The sequence below is a fragment of the Rhincodon typus genome, chromosome 31 (genome assembly GCF_021869965.1).
Source record: "Rhincodon typus isolate 14 chromosome 31, sRhiTyp1.1, whole genome shotgun sequence".
In the NCBI taxonomy this organism is placed as follows: domain Eukaryota; kingdom Metazoa; phylum Chordata; class Chondrichthyes; order Orectolobiformes; family Rhincodontidae; genus Rhincodon; species Rhincodon typus.
In genome coordinates, this window is record NC_063362.1 from 25,774,917 (window position 1) to 25,798,075 (window position 23,159).

General features: G+C 42.8%; 1 protein-coding gene across 1 annotated transcript in view; it reads left to right on the forward strand.

Moving 5' to 3' along the window:
• Positions 1-426: 426 nt before the first annotated feature.
• trim62.1 (tripartite motif containing 62, tandem duplicate 1) overlaps positions 427-23,159 on the forward strand; it is a 77,493-nt gene continuing 54,760 nt past the window's right edge. The window contains exon 1 of the mRNA XM_020513978.2: positions 427-947. Within this exon, the coding sequence (XP_020369567.2) occupies positions 543-947 (405 nt within the window). The 5' untranslated portion in view covers positions 427-542. The remainder of the gene's footprint in view (positions 948-23,159) is intronic.

A 23,159-nucleotide genomic window follows, 5' to 3' on the forward strand; every position in this document is an offset into this window, starting at 1 on the left:
TACCGTGTTCCATACTCCAGGATTGCGGGCCATCGGGACCCCTCACATTCTCAGTCTGCACCGGGTTTTAAGAATTTGTATTTTCCTTTCTTTTGGGAGAAAGGGGTGGAGGTAGCGAATTGCAACATGAATGTAACACAATAACACAATCGAGACGCAACCACTTCCTCGGAGAGGGGGAACCCGCGCCTTATAAAATCCACAGCACCTTAACTTTTAGCTCATTTCGTTGGCCTGGAAAGGGGCAATTGGATTGGCTGGGTACGTTTCACAATCTGAGCCACGGACGACCCAGGGGAATGTTTTGATGGTGCTACATCGCAAGAAATCCCGTGGATTCTCCCCGCGTCCAAACCCCCGACCACCCCTCTGTGTGAGGAGGCGGTTTGGTGCTTGCCGCAGGAACACTTCCTGGAATGAAATTGATCAGCAATAAGGAGGATCGCAAAGAGACTTCGGGATCAGACTGGGCCAGAAGGAGTGCAGATAGATCCTCGATTGCAGTCGGATCTGAGACAACCCTCGCCACACTTTGTGCTCTTATGGCTTGCGGTCTCAAAGATGAGTTGCTCTGCTCTATCTGCCTCAGCATCTACCAGGACCCGGTGAGCTTTGGTTGTGAGCATTATTTCTGTAGGAAGTGTATCACTGAACATTGGAACAGACAGGACCACAGCTCCAGGGACTGTCCCGAGTGCAGGAGGACCTTCAGAGACCCCTTGCTCTCCCCCAGCCTCAAGCTGTCTAATATCGTGGAGAGGTACAGCGCTTTCCCCCTGGACGCCATCCTGCAAGCCCAGAGGAACTCCTTCCCCTGTAAGGACCACGACAAAGTCAAGCTGTTCTGCTTGAACGATAAATGCCTGGTGTGTTTCTTTTGCGATGAGCCTGCACTGCACGAACAGCACCATGTCACCAACATCGAGGAATCCTTTGAAGAAATCCAGGTACCTCTCTGCTACTGGCTCCCTATCTTCCCTCAAATAATTGAGAGCGCACTAATCTAAATGGGACTTTAATCCGAAGAAAGGCCAGTATGTCACATGCAAGTGGTGTGTTATTTGTAAGTGACATTTGTACCAGCTGAGTGTACAATATTTACTTAACAAGAAAAAAAAAACTGGCCAACTGAAGAGAGAGTTTGGAAAACTGTCTTTCTAGATAAATGTGGCAGTCAATGCACACAGATTCCTGTTAGTCTGATGCTCTGTACTGGGCGGGGGCGACGACGGAACGAGAACATAACTCCACCATTACCAAAATATATCCTGCCAGGCAAATGCTTTCCAGCCAGGGATTAATTGAACATTACAGAATCCCAGTTGACACCACTTGGAAAGAGACAAGATATTAATGAAAAATGTCTATGCCAAATCCTCCCTTCCTTGGAGAGGTGGGTAGGGAGAAGACTTTCTGAATCAGGCCAGGGAAGGTGAGGGTGATTAGCTGATGTAGCGTGACACTGCACCAACTTTGAGGCAGTTTTTCACACAGTGCTTTGATTTCAGACTTTTTTTAAAAAACAATAAAATCTCCACTTTCCCCACCCCTTCCCCAGCTGGTAACTTGCTGTGGTGCTTTTTGTACGGGAAGAGGTAAGTTTGGACAGCTGGGAGGCACAGATAGAGAAATCTTTGCCTGGCATCTTGGTTTGCTGGCTGTGCTATTTTTCTTCAAGGCTGAGTCTTGACTGACTGCATCTTGAAGCGACTTTAAGATGGAGCAGCAGGAGCCCGTTCTCATTCTCGTGCTCATGTCCAGGTACCTCCATCAGGGCTTACCGCACATTGACCTTGGAGAATTCATCCTTTCCCTGACTCTAGGCAAGCTGAAGCCATTTGCAACACGTCAGCATTTGTTTAACTGCTTTCATGGCCTCAGGATGTTTTAAAGTGTTTTTATAAGGCACCTCTGTTTGGAAGTGTGGTCTTTGTCGTCATATAGGAAATGAGGCAGGCAATGTGTGCACATAAACAGCAATGTGGCAATGAGCAGCTAATTGTTTTACTGTGATATTGGCCGAGGGATTAACCATTGCCCAGCACTCCAAGGAGGTCTGCCCTGGTCTTTTTCGACTAAGTGCCAGGGGATCTCTTCTTCCATGTGCCCTAGAGAGCAGTGGTTGCTCAATTTAAAGTCTCCTCCAAAAGATGACGCTTCTGACTGTACAGGACTCAACTGGAATTAGTCTATATGTGATACTTCAGTCTGTGGAATGGAACGTGAATCCACAACCTCCAAAGCAATATGCAATGCCGCTAAGTTACAACTAATAAATTAACTGAATAATAGACTCCAATGGGATGGATAGATTCTCAGTTACACAGGGAATCAAGGGATATAGAGAGCAGCAGGAAAATGGAGTTGGGTTAGTGTTATGCCATTATTGCAGTACATGGCAGAACATGTTCAGTGGGCTACATGGTCTATTCCTGCTCTTATTTTCTGTGTCATTGTAGTTCAGCACAGACTGGAAATAGAGCTGAGGAAATTACTGAGCCTCCTTGGTACAGTTCTACACTGTCTCTTACCCTACTCATTTCCTGATTCAGTTTTCCACTGTTAGTTAAGAATAATAAGAGGTCAATGCACTGATGTGATTGAGTCATGGCTGATGATGTTATCAGTTATATTCTGACTCCATCAAAGTTGTTTTTTTTTAGATCTGTAAAGTGGAATGTACAGCCTGTCAGTACCTGTTGAGGACAAGCCCAAATAATATTTAATGTAGAATTTTACTTTCCCTTCACATCTCCTAAAAGTGACCAATGGAGGGATTATCCATAACTTAAAAATGGCCCCCCACATGCACAGATGCGGCCTATGACATCAGCTAGGCTGTGACAGACCACAGGATGCGTTTGTGTCAATACTCATGGTGACATCACCCAATTAGGGAAGACTGGGATGGGAGGGGGATTTGGTGGGGTGGGGTGGGGTGGGGGGGGGGGGGGGGGTGGTTGGTTGTGGTGGGGTAGTACCTCTGGTAACTGACCCATGTACGAGTTTAAACAGTTTCTTCCTGTCTGGTTTGTTTTATTATTTATTTGTGTCACATTGGCATCACTGGCTGGGCCTGCATTAATTGCCTGTCCGCAGATGTCCTTAGAAGGTGGTGGAACCACTGCAGTCCATTTGTTAGAATCCCAATGCCAGTAGGTTACATGTTCCCATGTATCTGCTGTTCTTGTCCTTTGAGATGGTTGTGGGTTTGGCAGGTTCTGTCTGAGGCTTCTTGGTTTCTGCATTGTATCTTGTGGATGGTACACTCGGCTGTTACTGTGCGTACTGTGGACTGTGTGAATATTTGTGAATGTGGTGCCAATCAAGTGAGCTGCTTTGTCCTAGATTCTTGAGCATTTTTGGAAATGCACTTAATCAGGCAAATGGGGTGTATTCTATCACCCTGCTGACTTGTGCCTTTAGGGTGCTATTCAGGCTTTGGGGAGACAGGAGGTAGGTGAATTTGTGCAGGATTCCTAGTCTTTGAATTGCTCTTGCAGCCCACACCCATAGTGGTGCTGCTGAGTCACTCTATGATGGACATTGAAGTCCTCCCAGCCAAGGTTCACTGTGTGCCCTTGCCATCCTCAGAGATCCCTCCAAGTGGTGTTTAATATGGAGGAGAACTGATCCATCAGTCAATCTGACAATAGGACATTGTGTGCAAGGTATGCTTCTGTGAGTGTGTCGGGCTGTTGCTTGCCTAGTCTGTGATACATTTCTCCCAATTTACCAAAACCCATTAGGATAGGGCAGCAAGTGATCACTAGGCTTATCTGTGCTCGCTGTACCATCTGGCAATACAAGCTCTAACATCATTCTTCCCATTCGGAGCATCTCTTCTGTTCTGTAGGCAATGTAAAATCTAAACTTTTGTTGTACTGTGCATTGGATAAATGCAGTTCCTTATATTGCCTAGCATATGCATTCTTCTACTTCATTGTTTGAAGGCCCTGACTTGTGCAGTTAAAGAAGTGTGAACTGCTGTTTATTCAATTGACCATTTTTCATATACCAGCCTAAATAATGAGTGCTGGTAGATCATATGACAATGAGACCTTAATCCTTTGCTCTCCAACAAATGGAGCTTTGGTTATTGATCAGGAGATGGAACATCCAATTTTGTACAACATTTGCTGGATAATCCTGAGTGTGCACAGAATTATACTGACAACCAAACTAGGATTGTCAGTCAGGCCTGCATCATGACACGTGCGTGCTTGAAGCTACATATTATATCCATAGGGACCTGTTCTTTGCAGACAGAAAGAATATGTACATTCATTGGTCATGTTTCAACTCATCAAAATAGATGACAGCCATTCAGTGGTCCATTTCTCAGGCAGTGCCGTGACCAATTGTAGTCAATCTACTTGATTTGAAATCTTAACCAAGCCTGGCAGTTAACTGTCAAGCATTACCTGCTGCTTTCTCCACAGCAATGTCTCTAACAATCAGGGTCTGCTTGTCAACCAATCAATAATGTCCCTTCCTAGAGTATATGTGTTGGCTTACTTGTGTTCTTACAAGTTGTCCTGATGAATGCGAGTCAAAAATCTTCAACAAAATAACTATTTTTTTGGAAATACTGCACCACCAGATACAATTTCCTATGAAAATAGTTCTATTGGCTGTATCTGAAGCGTATTGCAGTTCCTGGCAGAGATAAACATTTTTGCCACAGAATATGTCATTCTTGGCTCTGACTTTATGTAGACTGAGGATTCAGTGCAACTCTACTGGCCAGCAATGCATTCGTAACATCGCTCATTGTCACTGACCTTCAGCCTGACAATCAGAAACTTTTGACAAGAGAAGACAGTCACAAATTCACTATGTAGATGCAATTTTGTCCTATTTTTGCTAAATCCACCAACATCTGTTGTGCTGTGATTTTTAGCTAAGACATTGAACAAGTGAGTACATCAGTAGAGTTGACAGTTGGCTGCCTCAATCCATCTTCTGACCTACAGAAGTGCTAATATAAGCAGACTATTTGTAGCCGAACTTAGTTGTTTGTCAAGTTCATGTTCCATCTTAATGCTGATAATCTTGGGGCGTTTTCAACATGAAGGGAATCTCATGTTAAAGATCTGTTTGGGATGAAGTGGCAATTTGAACTTGCTTATTTGCCAGACCTAGAAGGCACTTCTGCTACCAACTCAACACCTTCACTCGTGCGCTGGAACCGAAATCTTCAAGGAATCATGACTGGACACAATTGCAAAATGCAGATTTCTGCCACGTCTACTCACTGGATCTTTCTGAATAGTTGTAGCGAACTGGCAAGAGCTGGTGTTTGTGATGCATGGGGCACTGCTGTCCTAATGACTGAGTAACCATATAAACAATTCATGTAATTCTGCTACATTCTGCGCTGCTTCTAATAGAATTGTGCATTTGCAGAAGCTCACATTGCTGTTTAGATCCACCCCTTGCACTGCAACCATCCGAGAAGCCTGGTCAGAAATAATGGCCATGATTCATTGCTGCTGAGCCCTCAACAATAATATTTCACAAACTGATGTCGGTAAAAACAGAAGCAAAGTCTGAGGTGCAAAGAGGTTGCGGCCCCCGATAAAAATAGTGACGAGATTAACATTTATATCTCTCAAAGTCTTATTTATTGATGCTAAGAGTAACCTTTCTCTGCAATCCACCTCTGAAATGAAACTAAAACAGGAAAGACCAACCTTGGCAAATTTTATTGTGTAGTTCAGGTTTCTCTCACCCAAGAACATACGACTTTGACATTGTTTGATCCGCCAATTTAAGAAAAGCCAGTGTGCTGATGTTTAGCTTGACTTGCAGTCGGTATTCTTTTCAAGAGAAAATGTGGCTCAGAGCTTCCACCTAAAAAAAAGGGACATGCATATCTTATCTACTTCTACACTCTAGACACACACACTCGACACACAACTTTTGGAAATCCCAACTGTTTTGTTGCTTCTTTATTTAAATGAAGTACGCCATTAGGGAAAGCAAAGCTGATCACAGCCCTTTAATTGAAATCAGGATCATATTTGGGCTGATGACTTTAAAGGGACAGTTTACATGAGACGCAGCTGTACTTTAGTAAAATGCCATTAAACTGGTATTTATAATCCTCAAGCCATTGCATTTTTTTAAAGAAAGCCCTCCAGCTAACTGTGAGTAATACTACAAACCAACCACCTATAAGGAATAAGAACAGGAGTAGGCCATTCAGCCCCTTGTTCCACCATTCAAAAGTTATCTTCCACTTTCTCACCTGATTCCCCTGTCTCTTGATTTCTCAAAGTCCAAAATCCCATTGAGCTTGTCCTTAATCTTACATAATGGCAGGACATCCACAGGCTTGGGGCTAGACAATTGAACCCCCAACCCTCTGAGTTGAAGAAATTCTTTCTCACCTCATTCCTAAATGGTTAATCTCTTTTGGTGAAACATGCTAGGTGTAGGTTCTTGTTATTCACCGTGTTAAGCTGTCTAGATGTAACGTTCCATGCTATTAGATGATTCAATATTGTGACTACTATGCTCTGCTCATGAGTGTTGCTTGAAAGGGTTTCTCCGCAGTTTAAGTCTATCATTTAGTCCTCTTCTACTTGCTGATGATGAGACTATCTATTTGCAGAAAGGCTGGATGCATGTACCCAGTACAAGTGGAGAACAGTTCAAATTTGCTCATTTATAACTGGTTGATATTGCCTCAAATCAATTTCTCTTGGCAGTGAGCACTGGACACTAGGGGTGGATTAGGTAGGATTTCAGCTGTGACCTGTCTGCTGTCAGATAGTTAGAAGAGATCACCTGGTGCTTGTACAAAGATGAGCAAGAGAGTTATCCTCATGTCCTGGTCAATATTTATCATTGAAATCAAAAACCTGAAACAGATTATCTCTTGAATATTTCATTTTTGGAAGTGAGCTGAGTGCAAATTAGCTGCTATGTTTCCTGAATTACAACTATTGCCGTGCTACAAATACTGCCATGATTGATAAATGCTTATTTAATGAGGTCCTATGACTACAAACAAAGTGCTTAGGCTGCTGTCCAACTCCATTGCTTGGGGTGAAATGGAGAAATACTTCCCATTGAAATAGTTATCAGTATGGTGGGTAAACAGTTGAACTGCCTCAATTACTTGATAGGGTTGTTGGGAATGATTGGGTGCTAAGGTGGCTGTAGGACTGCAATACTGCACTCAGGCCTGACTATTTGACATTTGCTAAAACATTGATTTTATTCTTATAAAGTTGTAATAGCGCATTTAGGAACCTCAGTGTGAAAGCAAATATCACAGTCAAATAAAGACTGAACAATCTGCGATAAGGTTAGGATCTGAAGGATCACTGCTCTGTGCTCACTTATCTGCTCTCGGCTAGGAAACTACAATTGATAATGGTGCTTTTGGGGTTAAGGAGATTACCAGCTCTGCATACAGTAGTCTCTTTCTGGATGGTATACCTGTGAGGATGTTGAACCGGGACAGGACAGCGGGTGTGATGTCCTTTGTAATCTACAGGACTGGAGTCATGTAGACAATACCATTTGGGCAGTGCTCCAAGTCTTTGCATCTGAGATGAGAACCCACTGAGACCCAACATACCTAGGAGAAGAAAAGGGACGATAATGGGAGAGAAATTCGATAGCCCCTTCTTCCCATCTCTGAAATGCCATTGGAGTCCAGCTGCCCCAGAACTGGCAAATTGATGCATTTTCCTTGGTTTGTAACTTTGTTTTAATTCAAAATCCACAACAAGAATATATCATTGAAGAAATGTGTGTGCTTTGAGACTGAAATAGTGTTGAGGTGTTGATGTACCTGTTGGTCTGTGTTTCTGGACTGATTCCAGCTGTTATTGGAGGGTGCTTCTATGAGGTTTCCTGATGACATGCAGTGCTCCTGTTTAAAAAAAAATCCTGATGTGTTTTATTGTCAGTGCTCCTTGATGGTTTCAATGCCCTCTTGTTAAATTTATTAGGAATGGAAGATGAAGCCTATAATTTATTTTAGAAAGCAATAAACTGGTTTTTCTCCTTGGTCTTTTTAATTACTTGAAACTTGTAACAAAGTGCGACACAAAAATAACTGTAGGTTAAAATACTTTTTAAAAAGAAAATCTAGCCTTTAGACATCTCTTCACTGGCTCAGAGTGCTTTAAAAATAAAGTACTTTGCAACATAATTGACTATTATGGGTAGACAAAACACAGTTTAACGTTTTTGGGTTACATCTTATTTTTAGGATTTGAGCATGTACTTCCACTTCAGTGTCATACCGGGAGTGTGATGCATTGAGGAAAAAGCTTTCTCAGGAGGAAATGTTAAATTGAGACTCTGGTTGCCAGGTAAAGTGAATGTTAAGGGTCCACTGGTACTACATGTGGAGCTGGGAGAAACTTCTGATGTCCTATCTCACATTCATCCCTTGAGCAACATCACGGAGAACAGATTAACTAGCCATTTATCTCATTGCTGTTGGTGGACTCTTCCTGTGGATGCTGAGCTATTGAGGGAAGAATCATGGAAACTCTGTGGTTACATCAGGAGCTTTATTTTAACAATGAATAAAAATACTTTGTCTTTGTTTTGAGATGAAGGCATTTGTGGTGACATTTAACGGAGTTGATTTGGTGCAGAATATCTCTCGCCTTTACCAGTCTGCTCTGCCAAAACTCTGGCAAGGCCACAGGATCTGGAAGAAATGTGGGAGGGAAGGAGGGGGAGGACTAGTTGGCTCAGCAAGATTGCGTTTGTTTAATTTTTTTTATTTGCAAAGGCTGTACTTCTTCCTGAATATTTTTCTTGTGAAAAACAGAAAGCGTTTTCGAATGCACCCTTGTTCATTCTTGTGCACAGATCAGAGCTGACAGGAACAGGATATTCCCCAGTGTCTCATTTTTTCCTCTAATTATTTATTTCTAATTTTCTCCGCTTCTCTCCTGAGGCCACTGAACCATTCTTGTGGGAATGTTTCCACAGGGACCCACAGTTGTTTTATTACCTCAGCCAGGGGGCCATATGGTGAAACATGGCAGTGAATATTGACTGTGTAGGGCATCACAGCTAAGCATGATCTTCCCTGCATCAAGAGAGCACACAGTCCCATATCCTATCAATGTGACAACTTACATGTGGCCAGATAAATGTGGCTATAAACTGATGGGTTCGAGGGATGGCAGAGAAGGTGGTCACAGCAAGAAAATGCTTGCGTTCATATATCATCCCGTTGCATACTGCAACATGGAATTGCTTTTGCAGTTTTGGAGTTAACTTTTGGAGTTACTTGTGTATAAGTAGGAAGGTGGATAATGAATCTTCGTCCATGAGAGACCATCAGTATCTCCCTCTCCCTATTAGAGAGTGACAATCGGTTATCCAGCTTAAGGGCTACTGATTCCCAGCATGTATGGTGCAAATCAGAAGGTAACCTGCTTTCAGCCAGAGCAGAGATCGAACCCATGCTGTTGGAATTATGTTGCTTAGCTCAGTTGGCTGGACAGCTGACTTACAGTGTAGATTGATGCCAACAACTTCCTGTACTGGCTGAGATTACCATGAATAACTCTCCTTCCGAGCCTCTCTCCTTTCCTGAGCTATGGTGAACCAACTGTTTCCATCTTATGGGAGAGTAATCCCATGGTCTATGGTGACTTTACCTTTATTCCGATCCACACACTAGCCAGCTAGCCAAAAGAACTAACTAGTTCTCTATGTAACTAGATGCAGTAGCAGCAAGTGCAGGAGAGGAATAAATGGCAACTGTGGTGGAGCTAATTTTGCTCCTATATCTTATAGTTTTTGCAGTGTTGAATGTCAGCCTACGAGAATGTCCTGCTGCTTTTCAAAAATATATTTTGCATCCACTAAAATGGGCAAATTAGATCTCATCTGAATGATAGGACTCTGACAACACAATCCCCGCCCCCCTCACAACTGCACTGAATTATCACCCATTAACCTAAATAGGTTACGAAAGTGAGACAGGTGTCTTAGATTTAATGTCTAGCTCCTATTCTGGAGAATTCTTATGTCTTCTGTAGCGAAAGTGGCTTTTATTCCCTCCAAAATGCAATGGCCTTGCTAGATGAATTAAAAATTAATTGCAAAACTCAGCTACAATGCTGAGGGAACAACTGCTACTGTCTGTTACCATATTTTGCAAAGAACATGGTTTAGAATAAAAGCAGTAATTAAAACTGAGGGAGCCAGCTGACATCCATAAACCATGATTGTGCAGCTTGAGTGAAATAATGGCTTCTTTTGCAACCCAGCGATTAAATTAGGGCCTTGTCTCTCACACTCAAGCAGACATTCCCTGTGTGTGCCCAGGATCAGACACAGTGCTCTCAGTATTAAATTACTAAATGAGGGGCATTCACCAGTGTGGGAGAATGGTTAAGCTGTTGAAATACTATTTTGTAAAGTAAGTATTTGATTCTACTGGGATTTTATCTCCTCTCTGAAGGCAGCATAGGCTTGCGGTCCGAAGCTGGGGTTTGGAACTGGACTTTGTTTCCTGTCCTCTGACATCCCACCCTCGTGGCTTTATGCATGTTCTAAGACGACGAGTGTTGGCAAGGTATTGAGCACTGAGGGCTACATGGCCTAGTTTGATCATGTCCTCATTGAGTTCCTTCAGCATCTTTTACAGTGATGGCTGACTGGATAGAGATTGGCAGTGGGAACCATGCCAGAGTTAATCTTCTTATAGAACTCCTACATTGCTGAATGAGGCCATTTGGCCCATTATACCTGCATCAACTCTTTGAATACCATCCCACCCAGACCCAGCTCCCCCACCCTATCCCCGTCACCCCACATTTAGCCCACCTAACCTGCACATCCCTAGACACTACAGGGCAATTTCCCATGGCCAATCCACCTAACCTGCAAATCTTTGGACTGTGGGAGGAAACTGGAGCACCTGGAGGAAACCCACGCAGACACAGGGAGAATGTGCAAACTCCAAACAGACAGTCGCCCGAGGCTGGAATCAAACCCAGATCCCCGGCGCTGTGAGGCAGGAGTGCTAACTGCTGTGCCGCTCCATTGACATTGTGACAATGATATGGAAAGTGAATCTTACTTATAATCTGGGTGAGGACAGGGTCAGTGCAGGTCTTGCTTGTGACGAGTGAACACTTGCTGCCTACACTGGCACTGAAGAGTGACGTGTGTGAGGGGCTAGTGAGTTTACTGTGGAACCTGTACACAAGCGAGTGTCACTACCATCAGCAGAGGGGAGGAAATCTGAAGGAAGGAAATGGCCAGACAGTTTTTGCGTTGGATCATTGACTAGGTGTTTATGTTTGAGAATCCACTTCCCCTGGCGACTTGTAAACTTTTTTTACTGTACACATTTGAGTATATGAGACAATAAAGCTAATTCAATTCAATTAAATTTAATTCTTCCACTGTTAGGTAATGCAATTTAGAGAAGAAACAGAACTGCAGAGAGCAATTCAACTAAGGGCTTGCCAGTGTGCAAAAATTGGCCTGGTCTGTCTTCTCTCTGAGTGTGAATGATATCAGGCTGAAAGAGATGGGATGAAAGTCAAAAACCCGAGGTGTTATTACTCTGCATTTCTCCAAGATTTGATGTAGCATATGGCAAGACCCTATAGACAAAGATCACTGTCACTCAGAATTCAATAAAGTGTAAAGCCGAGCAATTATAAATAATGCAGATGCTTAAAACTGCAAACAAAAGAAACCTCCAGACAATGCTAGAATTGCACATAAACATAGGTTCAAGTGTAGGACATTGATGCCTATTTCACCACTCACTTAGATTAGTGTTGATCTGTAGCTCAACTCCATTATCGCTAACACAAAATCTGTTGCTTGCAGTCTTGCACTCAGCAATTTGGTTAGCTCTGTGGAATCAGAAAGGGGAAACGTAATGATTCAGACCTTTTTTTTTGTCTGGAAAGGAAGATGTCACAGATGAACAGCTTATAATGAAGAACAGAAGCAGGAATTAAAAAAAAGACAAATGGTTTGTGATTAGGAGCAGGACAGGAGGTGATTAAATGAGCGATGATAGTGTAGGACCAAAGGAAGTAATAATTATCGAAATTAGAGAAACAACAAAGGGTTCAGAGGATCTGTGAATTGCTACAACAGAGAAGGAGGATTTGACAAAGCCGAGAAGACAGCAGCAGCCAAGAAGTCATGGCAGTCAGATTGTAATTGCAGTCACTATGAACCACATTTGCATTAGGAGAGCTGTATGGCACAGGGATGTGCAGTACTGATGGTTGCAGGTCTGCTGCTGACAGTGAGAATTAACCTGAGTTGATGATTACAGAGTATTGTGCAAGTGGCTGAAGTGTGATGTTTGGTTCGCAGGAGTGTATTGGTACCTAGATGACAAACTGGTCCAGCGGTGAGTTTGATTCATCATTAATTATAGGTCATAATGGTGAAGCTGGATGGTATGATGAGAAAGACGTTGAGGTACCAGCGCTACATTAGGATTCCATCAACTGTGACCATACAAAAGCTGGAAACCTGAAAGTAGCTGCAGTAATAGTCTTTATCTTAGTATTGTAAGTAGCCTGTTCAGTACAATCATTACCCAATTAACTTATTAAACACATGTAGAAGCTTACATACCACATAAAGAAACTTGAACAGCATAGCTCTATACAATTAAAGTTAGTCAAGGATTCAGTGTAAAATTGCTCAAAGGACTAAGGGGTTTGATTTTTATTTATTGCAGGTTTTTCCATCTCGCTCAGATCAATTTTAAGATCAATTTCGAAAAGATACACTCTATGCTTATTTTTCTTAGATTTATATTTTGAATGCATTCGGTTTTCCGTACAGTATAATTTCTTTAAAGGTTACCTCAGTGTTTCTCTGACATAATGACTGCTTCACTCCAGCTCTCAGATACACTGTCAGACCGCCAACCCATGCTCAATTCTTCTGCCCTTCAACTCAGAACTGTACCCCTTCATTACCTTAATCCTAAATTAACATGGTTTCCCACCCCCACCCCAGGTCATTTCTATAACACTGCTCTCAGTTTACCTTGCACTTTTCACCCCATCCAAAGTGACTCCATCAGTTTCTCCCATTCCCCCCCACTTAAACTTTTATTGGTATTTTTATTCCTCTTTTATCCTCATTAATTTTACCCTCCTCCCTTCCTCTTTGTTTCTCCATCCCCCTCAATGTTGATCCTACAGGAATGATGCAGCTGACATCATTCCCAGGAGGAATGGGACTCTGCTCAGTGTCTTGTTGAGGGATCCTGGTCAGGGGTTAATGTCATCCACTAATGTAAAATGGGCTCATCAGGATGACCATTGAATTCCAGAATGGATGCTTGGCATGCATTCTCCGCTTATATATGGAGAAAGCCCACTTGCAGGGGGTACAGGTGGCAGGGTAAATGCATCAGGCCAGCCACAAAGGTGTTGGCCACAAGCCAAAGGAAACTGGAGTCAGTAGGCAGATTGAGTTGAAAATTCAGGTTGTCCCCCATCTCCTGTGGTGTTTTCTGTACCTGGGGTGCTGTTTTTTTTAATGAGATGTGAGTGCCACTGTCAAGACCATCATTTGTCACCCATCCCTAATTGACCTTGAAGGATGGTGATGAGCAACTGTCCCAAGTCACTACAGTCCATGTGGTATTGGTACACCTAAGCATTGCTAGGGGGTGGGTTTTAGATTTAGATTTTCATTTTCACATTGACACAGCAACAGTGAAGGAGTAGTGATAAAGTTACAGGTTAAGATTCTGTGTGGCTTTGAGGGGAACATGTAGGTGGTGCTATTCCCATGTATCTGGTATCCTTTCTCTGCGTGGTGGAGGTGGTGGATTTGGAAGCTGCTATTGAAGGAGGCTTGACAAACTGCTGCTGTGCATCTTGTTGCTACTCTGATGGTGGAAGTAGGGATGGAGGACAGGCTTTGGGCAGTCAGAAGGTGTGTAACCAACCACTGAATTCCCAGCCTCTGACCTGCTTTGGTAGCCACAATATTTATATGCCTGGTCCAGTTCTAGTCAATGTTAACCTGCAGGATGTTAATAGCAGGAGATGTGGTGATGGTAATGCCATTGAATAACAAGTGGAGATGGTTAGATTCTCTTTTGTTGGAGACGATCACTGTATGGTGCCAGGCATTAATTAGGTTCCTCACCATTTCATTCAAATATCTGAAGTAGGCAGCAGTCAGCAGTAGCAGGGCATTCTGTTATGTTGAGCATTGCAGCTGAGTTGACTCCTATTTTTGCTCATGGTGTAGTGATGGTGTAAATGTCATTGATAACAGAGCAGTTAGCTAATAGGAATCAAACAATGGGCATAAATGGGTCACTTTTGGGTCAGTAGAATGGGATCTGTGGTGTACTACAGGAACAGCATTCGCCTTCAGTATATAAATCTGTATAAGCTACCAGTGGTTAGCACTGCTGCCTTACAGCTCCAGGGAACCAGGTTTGATTCCACCCTTGGGTAACTGTCTGTGTGGAGTTTGTGCATTGTCCCTTTGTCTGCGTGGGTTTTTCTATGGGAGTTCTGGCTTCCTCCCATAGTCCAAAGATTTGCAGTTTCGGTGGATTGGCCATGCTAAATTGTCAAGGAATGTGCAGGCTCGGTGGATTAGCCATGGGAAATGTAGGGTTACAGGGATAGGGTAGTGGGGTAGGTCTGCTTGGGATGCTCTTTTAGAGGGTAGGTGTAAACGTGATGGGCTGAAGGGCCTGCTTCCACACTATAAGGATTCTAGGAGTTGGACGAAGGAAGTGAATATGTAAATTTTGGTGTTGATGCAAGGATAAGTAAGAAAGTAAGCTTTGAAGAGGGCATAAGAAATCTGTAAAGTGCTATAGATAGGTTACATGAGTGGGCAAAAATTTGGCAGATGCAATATAATGAAGGAGATTGTGAATTTGCCATTTTTGGCAAGGAGAATAGAAAAGCAGCATATTAGTTAAATAGTGAGGGACGGTTAAGCCCAGAGATACAAAAGATCTAGGTTTCCTGGTACATCAATCAACTCTCAGGGGAGGCAATGGCCTGGTGGTATTAGCACTGGATTGTTAACGTTCTGGGAACGCAAGTTTGAATCCAGCCACAGCAGATGGTGGAATTTGAATTCAATAAATATCTAAAATTATGAGTCTGATGAATCCATTGCATATTTTTAAATGGGCGGCACGGTGGCTCAGTGGTTAGCAATGTTGCCTCACAGCGCCAGCGACCTGCGTTCGATTCCACCTTCAGGCAACTGTCTGCGTGGAGTTTGCACATTCTCCCCGTGTCTGCATGGGTTTCCTCCGGGTGCTCCGGTTTCCTCCCACAGTCCAAAGATGTGCAGTGTATGTGGATTGGCCATGCTAAATTGCCCGTAGTGTTCAGGGATGTGTAGATCAGGTAGGTTATAGGGGGATGGGTCTGGGTGGGATGCTCTGAGGATCGGTGTGGACTTGTTGGGCTGAATGGCCTGTTTCCACATTGTAGGGATTCTATGATCTAGGAAATGTTAGTATGCAGGTGCAGCAGATGATTCAGAAGGCAAATGGCATATTATCATTTGTTGCAAAAGGGATGCAATATAAAAGCAGGAATGTTTTGCTACAGTTATATTGAGCATTGTTGAGGCTACAGCTGGAATATGGTGTATAGTTTTAGTCTCTTTATCTAAGAAAGGATGTAAATGCATCAGAAAAAAAACTCAGAAGGTTTACTTGACTGCTACTTGGAATGGAGAGATAATCTTATGAGGAAAGGTTGAACTGGATGGACCTATATCCATTGAATGTATTGGAATGAGAGATGACCTTACCGAAACATATAAGATCCAGATGAACTTTTACAGGGAGGATGCTGAAAGGATGTTTCCCCTTGTGAAAAAGATAGGCCTCATAGTTTTAAAAATAAAGAGTCTCCCATTTAAGATACCAAAGAGGAGGCTTTTTTTTGTCTGAGGGTCATGAATCTTTGGAATTCCCTTCCTCAAAGAGCAGTGCAGTGGGGTTATCGAATACCTTTCTGTCAAAGGTAAATAGATTTGTGACTAAGGGAATCAAAGGTTATGCGGGTAGTCTTGAATGTGCAGTTAAGGGCATGATCAGATCAGCTATGATCTTATTGAATGGTGGAACAGGCTCAAGGGGCAGAATGGTCTTCTCTACTTTCTAATTTGTATGCTCTTATGGTTGTATTCATAACTATTAGCTTTCTAGCAAAAGAAAACCCTGGCTGATTTGTTCCCTGCTAGTGCAGAGGGCAGAGACCAATTATAATTCTCAACTATAGATCAGATAATACTATGCAGCCTGGGAATCAAATCTGAGACCTTTAGATCTGCAGAACTACATTGCACAGTGCTTTTTCTCATTAAAAGTGCTTCCACTTTCTTATTAGGCTTTGAAGGGGTTAGTTCTAACCATCATTGTTGTGCCATTCTCTTTGTACTTTCTTCCTGGTCTTGCCCTGGAGAAATCAATCAACCCCCCAAGTCTACACTGATTCTAATGGATTTGCATGATCAATAGCTTGGCCACCATGAATAATGCCAACTCCAGCTATAAACTTTGTAATTTGTGACCTTTAGTGCACCGGGGCAGTCGCTTTAAGGTTGCATTAGTTAAGATTCCTGTGCCTTTTTCCTCCTCATTAAGCTGACCAGTTTGGCGTGAAGTGCACACTGCATTATTGCTCAGTGTTTGGAGTGGGGGGAGGTGGGGGCTTCCTTTTTTAATCAGTTATAAATTCTCACACCTGAATGACTTCGTTAAGTTGTCTTTTGTGAAAAGGACACATAAAGGAAGATTTAACACAATACGGTGCTATTGCTTTGTCAGCAAATCGAGTGTACAAGTGCCATTTATAATCACAGTTGAAAACCCTCAGTCGCTTCAAGGATGTTGTGCTCATCAACAGTATTTTAGTTTGCATTGTCAAGCAAATAGTGAGTCATCCCAAGCGGGAAGGCCCTAACTTCAGTCCCCAGTTCATATTAGGTAACCTGATCTTTTGGCTTGGTAAAAATAGAGATGCTACCACTGGACTTTGTGTACCTGGGCAAAAATGAAGAGAGAGTGCAAGAAGGGAAATTTGTCAGGGTTCTTGATTGTTATTCTTTGCTTAGGTACTAGTAATGAATCAATCAGGGAAAGGTTCAGATCAAACGATGCTACTCCCCATGGTTGAATAGCTTTCTGGCATTCACTGTTTTTAGAATCTTGTGTGTGGCACAGTCATTTAGACCAGTTACTGGTGAGCTGTGTACCCCTGTCTGAATTAGTCATTTCGGCAATATGGGAACAGGCAAAAACATTTTGAATTGAGGATGGGTATTGGTTACTTACAGTATTAGGTGAGATGGTATAGCTTATTGCTTTCTCCTTTGCTATCTGCGTTGATTTCCTCTGAGTGCTCCAGTTTCCTCCAAAGATGTGCATCAGGAAATTTGGCATGTACATAAGGCCCCTCATCAATTTCTATGGATGCACCATTGAAAGCATACTGTCCGGGTGCATAATGGCCTGGTATGGCAACTGCTCTGCCCAGGACTGTAAGAAACTACAGGATGTGGTGTGCACAGCCCACACCATCACGGAAGCCAACCTTCCATCCATGGACTCTATTTACACAGCTCACTGCCACAGAAAGGCTACCAACATCATCAAAGACCCATCGCCCCCCCGGTAATGACCTCCTACAACCTCTTCTGTCAGGGAGAAGATACAGAAGCCTGAACACACGCACAAACAGGTTCAGGAACAGCTTCTTTCTGACTGTTATCAGACTGTTGAATGAGCTGTAGCCTCAAATAATGTAACCTGCAATGTAACCTGCATGCTTCTAAGTCTTTTTTATCTGTACATCCTTTGCTTGCTGTGATCTGCCTGTACCGCTCATAAACAAAGCTTTTCACTGTATTTCGGTACACGTGACAATAAAATCAATCAAAACATCAGGTAAGGTGGATTGGCCATGCTAAATTGCCCCATAGCCATGGGAAATGCAGGGTTACAGGAATAGGGTAGGAGGGTTGGTCTCGGTGTGATCATCTTCAGAGGGTTGGTGTGGACTTGATGGACCAAATAGCCTAATTCCACACTGTAGGGATTCTACGATCTGCCCCTCTTAACGTCTCATTTTCTTTAGAGGCATATGTGTTTTGCCAATTGTTTAAATCAACTTTGACCCATTGCTGAGTAGGCTATTCTCTTAATGAAAATTTGTTTCTTATAAATAATTGCCAATAAACAGTGTAACATTGTCAATCACACTGGGCTACAACACTGCATCATTCATGGATATGGCTGTGGCCAAAAAAGTCAGCTGAGGGTCTTTGCTCATGGAGGAAGAAGGAAAATAAATGGTTTTTGTCTGAATGTTTTCTGTTTCACATAGGCTTTGATCAGTTGGTCAAACCACTGTCTGGTGTAGTAAACAACACAAGCCTTATTGCAGTGAAGGTTACCGCTTGTGAGAAATAAGACTGCTGCAGTCGTTGCGTCTGTGGAGCATTTCTGTGGATGATGCTCTGTCTCAAGGCCAATCTCAATAACGTGAATTGTGCCTTGGGGGAGGTTTCACATTCCATCCAGTGTTCACATTCTGGGTTTCTGCAGCTGAATCCTGTAATTGCTAAGCCTTCACCGAAGCTGCATTCTTCCAGCATGTTTCAGGTTTTAGATTATATTCGCCTGAGATTTCTTATAGCATTTGCCCTCCAGTTCTCAACCATTTCACACTTCCACCACAGATATGAATGGGTCCTGAAGGTACCCACTCCGGTTGATTGAAGTAAATTGATTAGGCTTACACCTCAATAATGAGAAGCAGATATTCCATGACTGCATTGTCTATTAGTGTCATGCCCAAGCAAGAGACAACACCTTCAGGATAATTGTTAGAAATTAGCCAGTGTCCATACCTCTGGGCCAGGAGACCTGAGTTCAAGTCTCCCTCCGCTCTAGAGGTATGTATCTCTGAATTGCTTGATTACAAAATATCTAAAAAATGGTTCAGTGACATTCTCGCTAAAAGCTTGGATTTGGTTAGTTGGCTGATCTCATGGAATGAAATGGAAAACCAAAATAAAGCAGAATTATTTATGCAGAGCTTTAAAAAGCATAAACTGAAGAACGCTGGAGGTATGGCAATGAAATTAGATCAATCTCATCTCAATTTGGATCTGGTCCAGCGTTTGTCATCTCTGTATTTTAAAGCACTGTTAAAGGGTGTGTTGCGCAGGTGGGTCACCTTTTGTGGTTTTAAAAATATGTCTCTATTTGGGAGAAGATGCCAGTTATGTTGGTATTTGTGCTGGCTGCAACTTGATGTATTGCTGACATTCCAGAACTAAAGGGCATTTGTTTGCTACAGTCAGTAAGTAAAGAAACCTACATTATTTTAGAATGGACAGCAGGAATGCAATACGTGACTGGATAAAATGAGGAAATGGAAACAGTCCTTTCCAGCTCTTTCTATTTTGGAGCACAGAAACCTGTGGTTGTGGGGTGGAGTTCCTTCTGAAAAGTCACCTTTTATTCTCCTCCCTGATCTCTGAGCGCAAAGGAGCACAGTCGAGTCTAATCCTGCCATATGTAGACAACCACAACACACACATGTGCACACAGGGCTGGATTTTGCGAAGCCTATTGGAGCAGGCAAAGTTGTGACTGTGGCATAGAGAGTTACAATGGACCAGATTCCCAGAAGCAGGGGGGATAACAACACAGGAGATCCACCCGTTAGAGGCATGGAGCTCATTGCTAGAATATTTTCTTAAACAAGCTGTTAACAGTGATGCCAGTACAAACTTCTGGAGCAGATGGTATTTGAACCTGGGCCTCCTGTCTCACATGTAGAGACACTATCACAAGAGAGTTAGTTGATATGCTTAATAACCCCACCTGCATATAATTTAAATGCAATTGGACATGCATTAACTCTATTTGCCCCTCCCCCAACCCTAATTAGTGAAACTTGCACAAGCTTGTGACTTCAGTAATCCGCCCAATGAGAGCTAGTGACTTATATGTAACTTCCCTGACCTACTGTAAGAATCTGTTTGACTATTTTGCTGCATGAAACCTTGTCGGGAGGTGGGGCAGGGCCTCAGCCCAGAACTCGGAAGCAAACTTTAAAAGCACACCAAATAACTGATGGACCGTCCCATTATAGGGACAGCACAGATCTGAGTCTCCACATTCCCCATCAACTCACTCATTTTCCTGATTTGGAACAATGTCGCTGTTCCTTCACTGTCACTGGGTCAAAATCTCGGAACACCTTAACATGAATGCGCCAAGGTCTTCAGTGATTCAAGAAGGCAGGGCAATTAGGGACAGGCAATAAATGCCGGCTTTGCCAGCGATGCCCATATTCCATGAATAAAATAAGGAAATTGAAACATTCTTTCCCAACTCTTTCTATTTTTGAGCACTTGTGGATATCATAGAATCATAGAATCCCTACAGTGTGGAAACAGGCCCTTCGGCCCAACAAATCCATACCAACCCTTGGAGCATCCCACCCAGATCCATCCCCTATATGGGGTGGAACTCCTTCTGAAAAGACTCCTTTTATTATAATCAATTATATGATCAATTAGAGAAAAGGGAGGGCACATAGAAGGCTTGCTTGAAAGGGAAGAGGGAGGAACAAGCAGCAGGAAAATCATCCACCCCATCCATCAAGTCCTGGAGAGGATGTAAAGTTGGACTGTGACATCCTGCGCTCCTGTTGAACCCATTGATGGCCCTGAATGACCTTGTACAAAGGCTGAGGGATCTTCTCCCTGGACGTTGTGTGACAGAAATTCAAATGCTAGAGATTCGAAATGCACAGCTTTCTCACAACGCCTGCAAGACGATTTCCTGCTCTCACAGTACTGACTGCCCTTGAAAGATGCCACCAGCTCGTCCACAGCAATACAGCAGTGTGGGCATCATGGCATCAAAGCCACCACCCCCCCACCACCTCATCTGGTGGTATCCCCTATTCAGGAGCTTGCGGCCATGTACTTGAATTCAGCCAATCACCGTTGACCTGGGTCTGATCCCTGATGATTTCCAAACCTGGTGGTGGGTCAAAATCCAGGCCATACCTTTGGAAAGTGATGGAGGGGCTCGAGGGGATTATAAAGGGATCAGGCTCGGGATCCCTCACTAATTTATTCTTCTTTTTCCACCATTTCCATCTCCCATGCCTTCGTTACCAGCTCATTGACATTATTTTCAACGGCCTTATCCTTAAGATAGTTGTAATGTAGTTAAAGCTGAACGTAAAATTCAACCTTTATAGTCACTGGTTAGTGTATGGGACCAGGAGCAGGCCATTCAGCCCCTCATGTATCTCTGCTCCCATAGTGATTTGTAAACGATTTTCATGCTTTCTCTGTTTTCCTTGATACCCATATCTTACAAAAATCTATATTAAATCTAAACCTTCAACAAACTCAGCATCAATAACTATTGAGAGTTCCAGATTTCTATTACCCTTTGTGGATGTGCATGTAGAGGTGGTGGAGGGTTGAAATTGTTTCCTTTATTCTCCATTTGTATGGCTTACTTCTTATATTAAGGCTGAGATGTCTTTGTTCTAGATTCTCACACCATAAGAATTAATTTCTCTTTATCTCAGCCTTTATAATTCTATGTCTGTAAGGTGACCTGTCAACTTGCTCTACACGGGAGACTACAAATCAAGCTTATATATGGCTTTGTGAACTAACCCTGGCAGCCCTGATATGAGTCTGGCAAATCCACATTCTCTGCAAGGCCAATTCTATACATGCTGTGATGTGAGGGTAAACTGAATTTATGTCAGTATGGCCAATAAAGCATAACTTCCTCCCTGTTGTATTCCTACTGTCTTGATAAAGGCCAGGGACCTGTGAGACAATTTCCTTGAGTAGTTTATATGGACGTCCAAATCTTTTTGCTCATCTCTAGATGCTAGTCTCTTGCCCTTTGTTTTTCCTGGATCGAGAGTTAATGACCCTCACCTCCCCATACTGAATGCCATCTGTCACAGTTTTGCTTAGACAATTTCTTTATGTCGTTTTGTATCTTACTGCTTCATCTATGCAATTTTGCACTTCTTAGCATATTGCCATCTGACAACTTAGAAATACAGCTCCCCTTCATTAATATGCTTTATATAGTGAAAAACCAGTATAGATCCCTAGGGAACACCTTTCGATAGATTGAACCAATCAAAGTACATTTTTTAAAATCTCTGCACTCTGTCAGCTACCCTTCAATCCATGGTACAGGGTTACATCTATTTTCAGCTTTAAATCAATATTGCTACTTCTCCTTTCCATATAATCTATATAGAACATAGAATCCCTACAGTATGGAAGCAGGCCATTCAGCCCATCAAGTTCACACTGACCCTCTGAAGACAAGGCCACACAGCCCCCACCCCTACCTTATTCCTGTAACCCTGCATTTCCCATGACTAATCCACCTAGCCTGCACATCCCTGTATGCTATGTGCAATTTAGCATGGCCAAGCTGGGAGGAAACCGGAGCACCTGGAGGAAACCCATGCAGACACGGGGAGAATGTACAAACTCGACACAGACAGTCACCCAAGTGTGGAGTCGTAACCTGGGTTGCTGGTGTTGTGAGGCAGCAGTGCTAACCACTGAGCCACCGTGCTGCATGTTTTTACAAAGATCTTATATCTTGGAGTATTACTGTTGCAGTCACACCCAGCTTGTAGTCCTCTCGTACGGTGTTTGCATTTAAACTGAAGTTGCTTTTCTATTGCATTTTAGCAAACTGTACCCACCTTGACCATTTGGACTGATGATGATTTTCTCCTACATTTTGCCCTTTCACATTTGCTGATACTTTGTATGTTCTGATATAAGTAATTTAAACTATTTTCAAAGTTATTTTCTTGCTTTCTATAACTTTATATGCAGCCCATGCATTTACATTGTCTTCATCACTTCTGTTAATTTTTGCTTCTCTCTTACCCATCCTTTTCTTGTCTTTAGATCATGATCATTTACATTTCATGCCCTCCCAAGTCCAATATGTTCAAATGTTGCCCCTCCCCATGGTATGGCTACTTCCAGTGCCAGCAGTGATGCCATGTTTCATGAAATAAATACCCTCCTTGTTGCATTATTTGCTCATTTACACACATTACTTTCATGATCTATTGATCCCTATG